Source organism: Rhinoraja longicauda, chromosome 13, assembly GCF_053455715.1.
Source record: "Rhinoraja longicauda isolate Sanriku21f chromosome 13, sRhiLon1.1, whole genome shotgun sequence".
NCBI classification, from domain to species: domain Eukaryota; kingdom Metazoa; phylum Chordata; class Chondrichthyes; order Rajiformes; family Arhynchobatidae; genus Rhinoraja; species Rhinoraja longicauda.
Window position 1 is genome coordinate 47,248,012 of NC_135965.1, and position 14,636 is coordinate 47,262,647.

Sequence of the window (14,636 nt, forward strand, 5' to 3'; positions counted from 1 at the left end):
CTACAACTTCCCTTGCCTGCGGCCTCTAGTTTTAGATCCTCTACCTCACGGCCCCACACCCACCCTGCACCCAGTGATGTGTAGAGCAGTGCGTTCACCCTGCACCCAGTGATGTGTAGAGCAGTGTGTCCACCCTGCACCCAGTGATGTGTAGAGCAGTGTGTCCACCCTGCACCCAGTGATGTGTAGAGCAGTGCGTTCACCCACCCACCCTGCACCCAGTGATGTGTAGAGCAGTGTGTCCACCCTGCACCCAGTGATGTGTAGAGCAGTGCGTTCACTCACTCACCCTGCACCCAGTGATGTGTAGAGCAGTGCGTTCACCCTCAGTAATCCGGCTTTAGTACCACCATGCACGACCAACATTCCACAAATAAGCACTTTCATCTCCAAAATTGTACTCCGTTTTATTTAAATACAACGGCATTCAATAAATACATGACACCTCGATAATTACATCATGCATGGCCTGGACAATTCAAAGGAAAACAATTACAAGCGATGATTTTTTTCATTCGTATATGCATATGTACAAATTCTGGAGACCCTGGTACTACATCGACAGACCCTAAAGAAACATACCAAATACAACCGGTTTATAATTCATCTGATGAAGGCTTTAATTGTGGATTCGAGATTGAGGAAGGCAGTATTTATTTGGGTGTGAATTACTGAGCATACCTGCTCGCCAAGGGCAGATGAGTTAATTCTCAACAAAAGTTGTTTCAGACAGCTGAACTTTTATTTCTGTAAATGGGAATAACTCCAGGGAAAACTTTACACATCGGACAAAACAGTTCATCAGCTCTCATTCACTCTGCCACGCAGTCTGGCTCAGCACACTTGAGACAGGCAACGAACGGTTCACTCTTTCAGCAGGTTGAATATTACACTGGAAATGGTGATTTGACAAAGCTTTAGTGCCGAAGTAGTCAAGATTATAAAAAATGCAAGGAAATGCAACAAAACTCTGCTGTCGAATTCTCAGCTCGAAGATTAGAATGCGTGGGGAATTTAAATGGTTTTTTCATTTCAATGTACACAATTTATGAGGTGACGTCTTCCGAGGTGCGTTTACGACAAGGTTTAACTCCCCACAGTGCTTCAGCCAAAGGTTACCGACCAACGAGCACCATCAGTCAAAGCTCCAGACCAGTGTCTGCATCGTGAAGGAATCAGCACAAGGAGACAAAAACACAAGACATTTAGCAGGATAATAAACGGAAGGTAGACACAAAATGCTGGAGTAACTCAGCGGGTCAGGCAGCATCTCGGGAGAGAAGGGATGGGTGACATAGAACCATAGAAAATAGGTGCAGGAATAGGCCATTCGGCCCTTCGAGCCTGCACCGCCATTCAATATGATCATGGCTGATCATCCAGCTCAGTAACCTGTACCTGCCTTCTCAAGATTCAAGATTCAAGATAGCTTTATTTGTCATCCAAAAAAAAACGATTTTTTTGGACGAAATTCAGTCACCCACAGTCCAACAATAAAACATTAAATTAGGCAGATTACACAATAAAGCATTAAAATAGGCAAATTACACAACCCAAAAACACACAAAAAAAAGAAACATCCATCACAGTGAGTCTCCTCCAGTCCTCTCCTCACTGTGATGGAAGGCCACAATGTCTTTTCCCTTCCCCTGCCGTCTTCTCCCGCTGTCAGGTTGTTGTTCTCTCCAAACCCCCTGATCCCTTTAGCCACAAGGGCCACATCTAACTCCCTCTTAAATATAGCCAATGAACTGGCCTCAACTACCTTCTGTGGCAGAGAATTCCACAGATTCATCACTCTCTGTGTGAAAAAATACGTTCTCATCTCGGTCCTAAAAGACTTCCCCCTCATCCTTAAACTGTGACCCCTTGTTCTGGACTTCCCCAACATCGGGAACAATCTTCTTGCATCCAGCCTGTCCAACCCCTTAAGAATTTTGTAAGTTTCTATAAGATCCCCCCTCAATCTTCTAAATTCCAGCGAGCACAAGCCGAGTCTATCCAGTCTTTCTTCATATGAAAGTCAATGGGTGACGTTTCGGGGCGAGTTCCCGCCCCCTCCCCTGACATCAGTCTGAAGAAGGGCCTCGACCCGAAACGCCACCCATTCCTTCTCTCCCGAGATGCTGCCTGACCCGCTGAGTTACTCCAGCACTCTGTGAAACATCACCTATCCATGTTCTCCACAGATGCTGCCTGACCCGCTGAGTTACTCCAGCATTTTGTGTCCCCCTTCGATTTAGACCAGCATCTGCAGTTTTGTTTCCCCTACACTAGGATAATAAATGGTTCAGACAGTGTTTGGATTATTTTCCAAAATCAAAAGAAACTACTTTTGACTTTGGAGATACAGCGCAGAAACAGGCCCTTCGAGTCCGCGCCGACCAGCGATCCCCGCACACTGACACTATCCTACACACACGCACACTAGGGACAATTTACAATTTTACCAAGTCAATTCCTGTGGAAGGATCATTTTCAAAACAGAAAAAAAAAAAAGAAAAAAAGTGGCGTCACGGTGGCGCGGCGGTAGAGTTGCTGCCTCATGGTGTCAGAAACCGAGACTCAATCCTGAACACGGGTGCGGTCCGTACGGAGTTTGTACGTTCTCCCCGTGGCCTGCGTGGGTTTTCTCTGGAAGCTCCGGTTTCTTCCCACACTCCAAAGATATACAGGTTTGTAGCTTAATTGGCTTCGGTAAATTGTAAATTGTCCCTTGTGTGTGTAGGATAGTGCTAGTGTACGGGGTGATCGCTGGTCGGTGCGGACTCGATGGGCCGAAGGGCCTGCTTCCACACTTGTATCACTAAAACTAAATTGATGGGGATAGTGAAAAGTGCACACACGGTTAATTCAATTCTGATAAATAAGTACCGATAATTAAATGAATCAAATCCAAGCTTACTACATACATTTTTTTTAAGAAGTGTTGACTTTGATTAGAAATATTCAAAAATGATTAAGATTGCCAGATCAGTAAAATTTCAAATCGTTTGATATGGCTGGACTGGCTTCAACAGAGCAACTTTCATGAATATTTGTTGTCTGAAGAAGGGTCTCGTGCCGTAACGTCACCCATTCTTTCTCTCCAGAGATGCTGCCTGACCCGCTGAGTGACTCCAGCATTTTGTGTCGACCTTCGATTTAAACCAGCATGTGCAGTTTTTTTCCTATTCATATCCAGTTTGTACTGGGGTTTCTCACTCTGCGTTATTTGTTGCTTGGTGTATTTGCCAGCCAGCTTTCTCGCCACTCTATCTTCCCGGGCGGGGAACAGTAGCTGTGTGAGTGGACGTGCCCTGGTGCTGGCTGTTTGCCCACTGTGTGGGAACACTCTGACAGCTAATGCAAGCTATCCCCAGAGGAGAAAGCATGAACACAATGAAGCCCCCACTCCCACCCCACCTCCCCCAGAGAACTAATCAGCGCACTCCCACCAATTACGCACGGGGAATCTTTGGTCAATACTTTCTCATCTTTACAGAAGAAAGCTAAGAATAGTGCCTGGTGTTCCCTGTGGGGGTACAACTCAGGCTAATCCACGTCAGGAGATTTCACCACTCACCGGGTAAATGTCAAGCTATGAACAGAGCACATGAGACGGGCATCTACAAATCTAAGGACCTTTTAATTAATTTAACCTGAATAAATAAATAGCCACTGGTAATGGAGAATCCATACATACATTAGAAATCCTGCTATTTTTCTTGAAGAAGAGCTTCGATGAATACTTCCAGCTTCTCCTGAATCTCACGGACTCTCTCTGGAATAGAGGAAACGTTGATAATTTCAGCAATCTCAGTACATACTAATTAAAAACAGTACATAGTCAAATAATCTGCAAGTTCATGAATAAATTGTGGAAGACTTTAGCCCGATCACACCTGCAACTTTAACACGGAGCAGTGCAGCAAAGGAGCAGGCCATTCGGCCCACAATGTCTGTGCTGACCATGATTACGGGGAGAGGCAGGAGAATGGGGTTAGGAGGGAGAGATAGAACAGCCATGATTGAATGGCTGAGTAGACTCGATGGGCTGAATGGCCTTTTTCTGCTCCTATCCCTTATGATACACCGTTATGAATAATTCTGAGCTTATAACAAAAGACAAAGCTTGCTTCTTATTCTTCTACAATCAAAGTCGTACAGGTACGTAGGTAAAGTGGCTTGGTATAAACAAAAATGTAAACTGTCCCTAATATGAGGGGTAGTGTTAATATGCGGGGATCACTGGTTGGAGCGGGCCTGGTGGGCTGAAGGGCCTCTTTCCGTATTGTTTCTCGTTTCCCGTTCCTGCCCTCTCCCCATACCCCCTGACTCTGCTATCCTTAAGAGCTCTATCTAGCTCTCTCTTGAATGCATTCAGAGAATTGGCCTCCACTGCCTTCTGAGGCAGAGAATTCCACATATTTACAACTCTCTGACTGAAAAAGGTTTTTCCTCATCTCAGTTCTAAATGGCCTACCCCTTATTCTTAAACTGTGGCCCCTGGTTCTGGAGTCCCCCGACATTGGGAACATGTTTCCTGCCTCTAACGTGTCCAACCCCTTAATAATCTTATATGTTTCGATAAGGTCCCCTCTCATCCTTCTAAATTCCAGTGTATACAAGCCTAGTCGCTCCAGTCTTTCAACATATGACAGTCCCGCCATTCCGGGAATTAACCTGGTAAACCTACGCTGCACACCCTCAATAGCAAGAATATCCTTCCTCAAATTTGGAGACCAAAACTGCACACAGTACTCCAGGTGCGGTCTCACTAGGGCCCTGTACAACTGCAAAGGACCTCTTTGCTCCTATACTCAACTCCTCTTGTTATGAAGGCCAACATTCCATTGGCTTTCTTCACTGCCTGCTCTACCTGCATGCTTCCTTTCAGTGACTGATGCACTAGGACACACAGATCTCGTTGTACGTCCCCTGTTCCTAACTTGACACCATTCAGATAATAATCTGCCTTCTTATTCTTACCACCAAAGTGGATAACCTCACACTTATCCACATTAAACTGCATCTCCCATGCATCCGCCCACTTACACAACCTGTCCAAGTCACCCTGCAACCTCACAGCATCTTCCTCACAGTTCACACTACCACCCAGCTTTGTATCATCTGAAAATTTGCTAATGGTATTTTTAATCCCTTCATCCAAGTCATTAATGTTTCGGGTCGACAACCTTCTTCAGACTGATGTCAGGGGTGAGGGCAGATTCCTGCCCCGAAACGTCACCCATTCCTTCCCTCCAGAGATGCTGCCTGACCCGCTGAGTTACTCCAGCATTTTGTGCCTACCTTCGGTTTTAACCAGCATCTGCAGTTTTTTCCTGCACATTTAGGTAATGACCGTTTAGTTGCTCATTGTCAATTGCTGTTGCTTCCAATTATGCTTTGGCGACGTTCCACCTCATAATAGACGTGCTTTTCAGTATATGTGGGAAAGATTTTAGCCTGTGTGGGCTGGAGAGGTTAATTACATCCACCCGAAGCTGTGAACAAGTCCCATCGTTTTTGTTTGGATCCTGAATTTATCTTCGGGACTTCAGGCATTAACTCTTTCACTGCACACACCTCTGTTGGCATTTGCTGTATTTATTCTGTGCAGGTGACAGGAGCATCTTCACAAAATCACACACCAAAATCCCAGTGGTGAGCAACATGAAACTTTGTCCTGCCTCTGCTTCCAACACACTTTAATTGAATATCTTAAACACCAGCATTTTAACAGATCATGTCTTCTTTCCATTTCTTATTCCTTTGAAGCCAGCTTAGAAACATAGAAAATAGGTGCAGGAGGAGGCCATTTTGCCCTTCGAGCCAGCACCGCTATTCAATATGATCATGGCTGATCATTCACAATCAGTAACCCGTGCCTGCCTTCTCCCCATATCCCTTGATTCCGCTAGCCCCTAGAGCTCTGTCTAATGCATTCAAGAGAGAGCTGGATAGAGCTCTTAAGGATAGCGGAGTCAGGGGATATGGGGAGAAGGCAGGAACGGGGTACTGATTGAGAATGATCAGCCATGATCACATTGAATGGCGGTGCTGGCTCGAAGGGCCGAATGGCCTCCTCCTGCACCTATTGTCTATTGTCTAACTCTCTTTTAAATTCATCCAGTGAATCGGCCTCCACTGCCTTCTGTGGCAGAGAATTGCACAGATTCACAACTCTCTGGGTGAAAACGTTTTTTCTCACCTCAGCTTGATGCACAGTGTACATGCGTGACCTGGCTACACAATAAATCAAACCTTACAGTCAATGGCAGAAACTCTCCACAGGCCAAGAGACCCTCTCGTGAACTTCTACAGGTAGAGAGCGTGATGCCTGGATGGGAAACTTGAACGGCCAGGAGTGGAGGCTGCTGGGATTGCCGGACACTGCCCGGTCACTCTACCACTTACACAAGGCCGGGCTACCGCACACAGACTATAGCTTATATTCAAAAATATTCAGAATCAAAAATATATACAAAACCAAAACCGTGCAAAAACTATTTAAACATTCATAGAAACATAGAAAATAAGTGTAGGAGGAGGCCATTAGGCCCTTCGAGCCAGCACTGCCATTCAATATCACTCCCGATTGTCGAAGCCGCCACAGCCAGACAGAAACAGCTTTATTCCACGAGCAGCAGCTCTACTCAACAATCAAAAGTCTGTCGCTTCCTTTTGCTCTGGTATTTTATTTCATTCTTCACATGTTTAAATTATAATGTTTTATTTGTAATTGTCTACTGTATGTCGTTTTGTTACTTGCGAGCAAGGCACCAAGGCATATTCCTTGTATGTGTACATACTTGGCTAATCAAATGTATTCAATTCAATTCAATTCAATATGATCATGGCTGATCGTCCAAAATCAGTACCCCGTTCCTGCTTTTCCCCCGTATCCCTTGATTCCGTTAGCCCCAAGAGCCAAATCGAACTCACTCTTGAAAACATTTATACTCTTGAATTCTCAGTGTCTGTACCTCCAACAGTGTCACACTCAGAGTTGGTCGCACCTATCCTTAAACAAAACACCCGTGCCACTCATGTGGCCCCCGGGGGGCATATCCCTTCCCTTGTTTGAAGGGGTGTCCCCACCGGACTCGACCCTCCAATGCCCAGCAGCGGAAGGCCCCTAACCTGTGGTCCTCCCCCACAGAGCCTTGGCGTTGGCTGCACTGAGCTTCAGTGCGTCCCTCAGCTCGTACTCCTGCAGTCTGCAGCGGGCCAGACGGCAACATTCCCCGACGGACAGCTCGCTCAAGTGAACGACAAATTTCAGCAGGGACACGGTTTTAAAGCATGATTTTTTTACCACGTTTTTTGTTAAGTCTGATGCCAGGTTGAACACTTACTTGCATCATCATTGAATTAAAAGTTATATCCAGTGGTTTTTATTGTGGACGAAGAAAGTCCGGCACACAGATCAATTATAAATCAACCTACATTGATCAACCGTTACTTTCCATCAATATACCCAACACTTCAACTTGTAATATAAAAACTAAACTCTGAGTCTAGAAAAATCAATGTTCCAATTCATTCATAGAAACATAGAAAATAGGTACTACTTCGAGCCAGCACCGCCATTCAATATGATCATGGCTGATCATCCAAAATCAGTACCCCGTTCCTGCTTTCTCCCCATATCCCTTGATTCCGTTAGCCCGAAGAGCTAAATATAATTCTCTCTTGAAAACATCCAGTGAATCGGCCTCCACTGCCTTCTGTGGCAGAGAATTCCACAGATTCACAACTCTCTGGGTGAAAAAGCTTTTCCTCATCTCAGTCCTAAATGGCCGACCCCTTATTCTTAAACTGTGACCCCTGGTTCTGGACTTCCCCAATATGGGGAACATTTTTCCTGCATCTAGCCTGTCCAATCCTTTAAGAATGTTATATGTTTCTATAAGATCTCCTCTCATCTAAATCCCAGTGCGTACAAGCCCAGTCCTTCCACTCTTTCACCCATTTTATCCATCAGCTGTGTACGATTAATAAACACAGCATCACGTTAGAGGTTTAGTCACAAAGCAGTGGCTATAACGTACATAAAACAATATACGTCCGCACCTCTCCGTAAAATACAACCGTGTCTCTATTTGCAATAGCATTAACAGTCAACTTAGATTCAATAACGCTGTTGGAAAAACAGGTTCTGAGCAGGTCAAAGTGTTAGACACAACATGCTGGAGTAACTCAGTGGGTCAGGCAGCATCTGTGGAGAACATGGACAGGTGACGTTTCACAGAGTGCTGGAGTAACTCAGCGGGTCAGGCAGCATCTGTGGAGAACATGGATAGGTGACGTTTCACAGAGTGCTGGAGTAACTCAGCGGGTCAGGCAGCACCTGTGGAGAACATGGATAGGTGACGTTTCACAGAGTGCTGGAGTAATTCAACGAGTCAGGCAGCATCTGTGGAGAACATGGATAGGTAACGTTTCACAGAGTGCTGGAGTAACTCAGTGGGTCAGGCAGCATCTGTGGAGAACATGGATAGGTGACGTTTCACAGAGTGCTGGAGTAACTCAGTGGGTCAGGCAGCATCTGTGGAGAACATGGATAGGTGACGTTTCACAGGGTGCTGGAGTAACTCAGCGGGTCAGGCAGCATCTCTGGAGAGAAGGAATGGGTGATGTTTCGGTTCGAGACCCTTCTTCAGACTGAAACATCACCCATTCCTTCTCTCCGGAATGCTGCCTGTCACTGCTAAGTTACTCCAGCATTTTGTGTCTATCTTTGATTTAAACCCGCATCTGATGTTCTTTCCTACATTTGGTCAAAGTGTTGAGCAGTTCCAGGAGATACGCAGAGCAAACTTGGAGGAAAATCCCTGAACTAAAAAGTTCATAACATCCTTCACATGAGTAAACATTAAACCGTGACCCACACAAGCCTTGAACCAACCTTTGACACTTCCTTAATGCTATTCCATCAGTCTTTAGAAGAGTGTTTACTTAAGAGATGAGCCATTGTACGCCTTAATTCATTACCTTTCTGATCTGGACATGAATATTCTTATAATCCCTTTTACCCAATATACTGGAAGTTTTTTAAGCACCTTATGTGAATGCGAATGCTTTCAAATATTGTTAGAGTTTCAGTGCAATTCTGACCCCCACACAATACCTCTGCCATCACACTCTCTCATCCCTAAGCTTCTGCTCCAAGGTTTAGTGCCCTTGCAACGTACCACAGCACAAAAACCTGGAGAGATTAAAGACACTGATATCCATCCTTAAAGGGAAGTAAGTGGGGCAGGGAAACATACTTATTTTTATGCACAAAGACGTTTCAAGGCATTAAATTCTAGACCTTTCATCACCAGGCAAATAACGTCTTAAACAGTAAAGCCCATAAGATGTGAACATGACAATCTCCAGGTTCCAGGACAGCTTCTTCCCAGCAACCATCAGGCTACCTGAACACTGCACAACACTGACCTCAGCAACTGGATGATCAGCCATGATCACAATGAATGGCGGTGCTGGCTCGAAGGGCCAAATGGCCTCTATCTGCACCTATTGTCTATGTTTCTACGTTTCTAACTGTGATCTTCTACGGACTGTGCCTTTGCACAACGGACTTTAGTTTTTGCACTGTTTTGGTCACCTAGCATCAGTTATTAATTTATCGCATTTCTGATTATTCTATAGATAAGACACAAAATGCTGGAGTAACTCAGCGGGACAGGCAGCATCTCTGGAGAGAAGGAATGGGTGTCGTTTCGTGTCGAGACCCTTCTTCAGACTGAGAGTCAGGGGAAAGGAAAATGAGAGATATGGAAGGTGATGTTGGGATTATTCTATGTTTATTTGTGTGTTATTGCATCCACAGGCAGCAAGTAAGAATTTCATTGTTCCGTTGGGTCGGTACTAAACAGTCTGGACGATTATAGACAATAGACAATAGGTGCAGGAGGAGGCCATTCGGCCCTTCGCGTCAGCACCGCCATTCACCGTGATCATGGCTGATCATCCACAATCAGTACCCCTTTCCTGCCTTCTCCCCATATTCCTTGATTCCACTATCTTTCTCTATCTACCTCTCTCTTGAAAGCATCCAGTGAATTGGCCTCCACTGCCTTCTGAGGCAGAGAATTCCACAGATTCACAACTCTCTGACTGAAAAAGTGTTTCCTCGTCTCCGTTCTAAATGGCCTACCCCTTATTCTTAAACTGTGGCCCCTGGTTCTGGACTCCCCCAACATTGGGAACATGTTTCCTGCCTCTAGCGAGTCCAATCGCTTAATAATCTTATATGTTTCAATGAGATCCCCTCTCATCCTTCTAAATTCCAGTGTATACAAGCATTATTCATTCTTTCAACATATGACAGTCTCGCCATCACGGGATTAGAGAGGAGATCTTATCGAAACGTATACGATTATTAAGGGGTTCGACACGTTAGAGGCAGGAAACATGTTCCCAATGTTGGGGGAGTCCAGAACAAGGGGCCACAGTTTAAGAATAAGGGGTAGGCCATTTAGAACTGAGATGAGGAAAAACTTTTTCAGTCAGAGAGTTGTGAATCTGTGGAATTCTCTGCCTCAGAAGGCAGTGGAGGCCAATTCTCTGAATGCATTCAAGAGAGAGCTAGATAGAGCTCTTAAGGATAGCGGAGTCAGGGGGTATGGGGAGAAGGCAGGAACGGGGTACTGATTGTGAATGATCAGCCATGATCACATTGAATGGCGGTGCTGGCTCGAAGGGCCGAATGGCCTCCTCCTGCACCTATTGTCTATTGTCTACATCTACTACGCCATCTCCTTATTCCCCTTAGCCTGCCTAGACAACTCAGTGAACATCCTGATGTTAGCCAGCCCATTAGTAGATTCAGTCCAATTGGTTTTGGAACGTGTCTTCCTTCCCAAGCTTCACCTGTGTGTGGGTCAGGCATTTATTCCATTCCCAGTTCTAAATGATCTACTCCTTATTTTCAGACCATCATCCCTGGTTGTACACACACCCAAAGGAAGCACACTCCCTACACCCACCCTCAAGGTGCTGTCAGAACATGGTACATTTCAGGAAGACCACCTCCTTCCACGAAACTCTGGCACCCTTCTCACAAACCCACCTCACGAATTTGTATCAGTGGCAAACCCGGAAATATGTCTAAGCGAGACCAAGCGCAGGCTCGGCGATCGTTTCGCTCTACACCTCCGCTCAGTCCGCCTAAACCTACCTGATCTCCCGGTGGCTCAACACTTTAACTCCCCCACCCCACCCACCATTCCCACACTGACCTTTCTGTCCTGGGCCTCCTCCATTGTCAGAGTGAGGCCCAGCGCAAATTGGAGGAACAGCACCTCATATTTCGCTTGGGTCGTTTACACCCCAGCGGTATGAACATTGACTACTCCAACTTCAAATAGCCCTTGCTTTCCCTCTCTCTCCATCCCCTCCCCCTTCCCAGTACTCCCACCAGTCTTACTGTCTCCGACTACATTCTATCTCTGTCCCGTCCACTCCCCTGACATCAGTCTGAAGAAGGGTCTCGACCCAAAACATCACCTATTCCTTCTTTCCAGAGATGCTGCCTGTCCAGCTGAGTTACTCCAGCATTTTGTGTCTACCTTCTGTAAATACGTCATCTGGTCAGACACGTCTCTGTGGTACAGACTAATTATAGACTACCAACCCGAGAAAAGTGCATTTATTCCAAACCCTTGCTCTCTGTAGTTCCGATGTCAGTTCATATAGAAATGTCAAAGACTACAGGGCACAGCTTTAAGGTGAGAGGGACAAAGTTTAAAGAAGATGTGTGGGGCAGGTGTTTCACACAGAGGGTGGTGGTGGCCTGGAACGCGCTGCCAGGGGTGGTGGTGGAGGCAGATACCATAGTGGTGTTTAAGAGGCTTTTGGATAGGCAGGTGGATATGCAGGGGATGGAGGGATAGGGGTCACGTGCAGGCAGATAAGAGTAGGTCTTGGCATCAAGGCTGGCACAGGCATTGTGGGCCGAAGGGCCTGTTCCTGTGCTGAATGTTCTATGTTTTCATTAAACACTCTTAACTTGACAGTTTTTATAGTTAACTGTTTCTGTGCTGTATAACTATTATGTATAGACACAACCAGACAAATGGCAGTATTATGATTCTACATCACAGTAGAGCATGTAAACATAGTGTCATGGAGTGATACAGCGTGGAAACAGGCCCTTCGGCCCAACTTGCCCACAACGGCCAACATGACCCAGTTACACTAGTCCCACCTCCCCCATGCTAGGCCCATATCCCTCCAAACCTGTCCTATCCATGTACCTGTCTAACTATTTCTTAAATGTTGGGATAGTCCCTGCCTCAACTACCTCCTCTGGCAGCTCGTTCCGTACACCCACCGTATTAGCCGGGACATCCCGTATTTTGGGCTAAATTGGTTTGTCCCGTACAGGACCGCCCTTGTCCCGTATTAGTAGGGTTGCCAACTTCCTCACTCCCAAATAAGGGACAAAGGGTGACGTCACCGCCCCGCGCGTCCTCACCCAGCCAGCGGCCACGTGCTCCCGCTCCACCAATGGCTGCCGCCCGGGCCGGGAGGGAGCACGTGGCCGCTGGCTGGGCAAGGTCACGTGGGGCGCGGGGCGGTGACGTCACCCTTTGTCCCGTATTTGGGAGTGAAGAAGTTGTCAACCCTACCCACCGCCCTAAACAGTTGTGTGACATTTTATTCTGAGTGTATTACGAAATGAATAGCTTGTTTGTATCCATTCTGACTGCATCAGGAGATAGAGAATCTCCATTCTCCTGCTTTCTCCATCGCTGCTCCCACCCTATGGAACTCACTACCCCAAACCGTTAGAGACTCCTCCACACTCACCACATTCAAAACATCGCTGAAGTCTCACCTGTTCAGTACTGCCTTCAACCACTGAAGGTCACCTCACCTTCTGTCTCCTTTCTCTGTTCGTTTATTTATTTACTTATTTATCTATTTATTCATTTCCCTATGTTCTCTAAATCTCTGTAAAGCGTCTTTGAGTATATGAAAAGCGCTATATAAATAAAATACATTATTATTATTATTATTATTTTAATTAAAGTTACAAATGGCATATATGAAGATCTAAGCCTTAGATTCCACAACTTGAAGTCTGAATATTCCCAGCATTTGGTCAACTATCTATCAAAACATACTTGAATTTGTGGACAAGGAATTATAGAGCCTTCTTCAAGTTTAAATTTTAACATTTTCCAAAAGTAAAAACGTAACATTTTTTTGAAACCTATTATGACATTTCTCTGAAAATGCTGTGATTTTGCTTACGCTACGCAGAATACGTGGTGAGCTGTGCGTAAGGTTTTGTTGTACAGTGGGAGTATGCTCGGAAATTTAAATAACCAGAAAAGGTCATTAGCTTTATGGGGCGAGCAGATTAGCGTGACTGTCAAGTGCTGACCTCTGCCAACCTACCTTTATTTGTACATACTACGAATCGTCGATTTAATTTAAAGCTACTGCAGAATAATGCAGGCACTCCAGATGTGCCAACATTTGCTGAAGCAGCTGAGAGAACAGTGTAAACTAGAGAGAACAATAGTCCATCGTGCGGGACAGCCATTGAGGATGTGATACACTGTCCCTTCATTCTACCTGCAACTACCCAATATTTCACTAAATCCCTGCAATTAAGTTTTGTTTAGTTTAGTTTAGAGATACAGCGCGGAAACAGGCCATTTCGGCCCGCCGGGTCCGCACACTAACACTATTCCATACTCACAATTTTTACATTTACCAAGCCAATTAACCTACAAACCTGCACGTCTTAGGAGGAATCCAAAGATCTCGGAGAAAACCCACGCAGGTCACGGGGAGAACGTACAAACTCCGTACAGACAGCACCCGTTGTTGGGATGGAACCCGGGTCTCCGGTGCTGCATTCGCTGTAAGGCGGCAACTCTACCGCTGCACCACCGTGACCGCCCACGAATTCTTTCAGCTACAATTATGATTAGCTCTTGGAAATGGTATTCCTCTAAATAAATCTAAGATTTTGATGTACGACCATTGCAAACTGGAACAAGTTTCACTATGGACTTTGGTTTTGCACTATTATGGTTACGTAGAAACATAGAAAAGCAGGTTTAGCAGGAGTAGGCCATTCGGCCCTTCGAGCCAGCACTGCCATTCATGTAGAATCAGTACCCCGTTCCTGCTTTTCCCCCATATCCCTTGATTCCTTAAGCCCTAAGAGCTAAATCTAACTCTCTCTTGAAATCATTAACTTATTGTATTATCGATTATTTTATATTTATCAGTTATTGTGTTAATGGGCTTGTTAAGCTGCAGCAAGTGAAAATTACTTTGTTCTGTTGCCAATATGTATAATGACAATTAAATACCCATAACTGCAGATGTTGGTTTATAAGGAATAGGTGCCGTCTCGACCCGAAATGTCACCCATTCCTTCTCTCCAGAGATGCCGCCTGACCCGCTGAGTTACTCCAGCACTCTGTGAAATGTCACCTATCCATGTTCTTCACAGATGCTGCCTGACCCGCTGAGTTACTCCAGCACTCTGTGAAATGTCACCTATCCATGTTCTTCACAGATGCTGCCTGACCCACTGAGTTACTCCAGCATTTTGTGCCTATTTTCAAAAGCAGGCGTTTTTTCCTTGAGTTTGTAGCTTATTTAATATTATTTGA

General features: G+C 45.4%; 1 protein-coding gene across 5 annotated transcripts in view; it reads right to left on the reverse strand.

Annotated features, from left to right (window-relative positions):
- Positions 1 to 392: 392 nt before the first annotated feature.
- opa1 (OPA1 mitochondrial dynamin like GTPase) overlaps positions 393 to 14,636 on the reverse strand; it is an 84,640-nt gene continuing 70,396 nt past the window's right edge. For all 5 annotated transcript variants that reach the window (XM_078410915.1, XM_078410913.1, XM_078410914.1 and 2 more), the window contains 2 exons: positions 3,686 to 3,763; positions 393 to 1,159 (listed from right to left, as the gene is read on the reverse strand). In XM_078410915.1, coding sequence (XP_078267041.1) covers positions 3,699 to 3,763 — 65 coding nt within the window. In that variant the 3' untranslated portion in view covers positions 393 to 1,159; positions 3,686 to 3,698. The remainder of the gene's footprint in view (positions 1,160 to 3,685; positions 3,764 to 14,636) is intronic.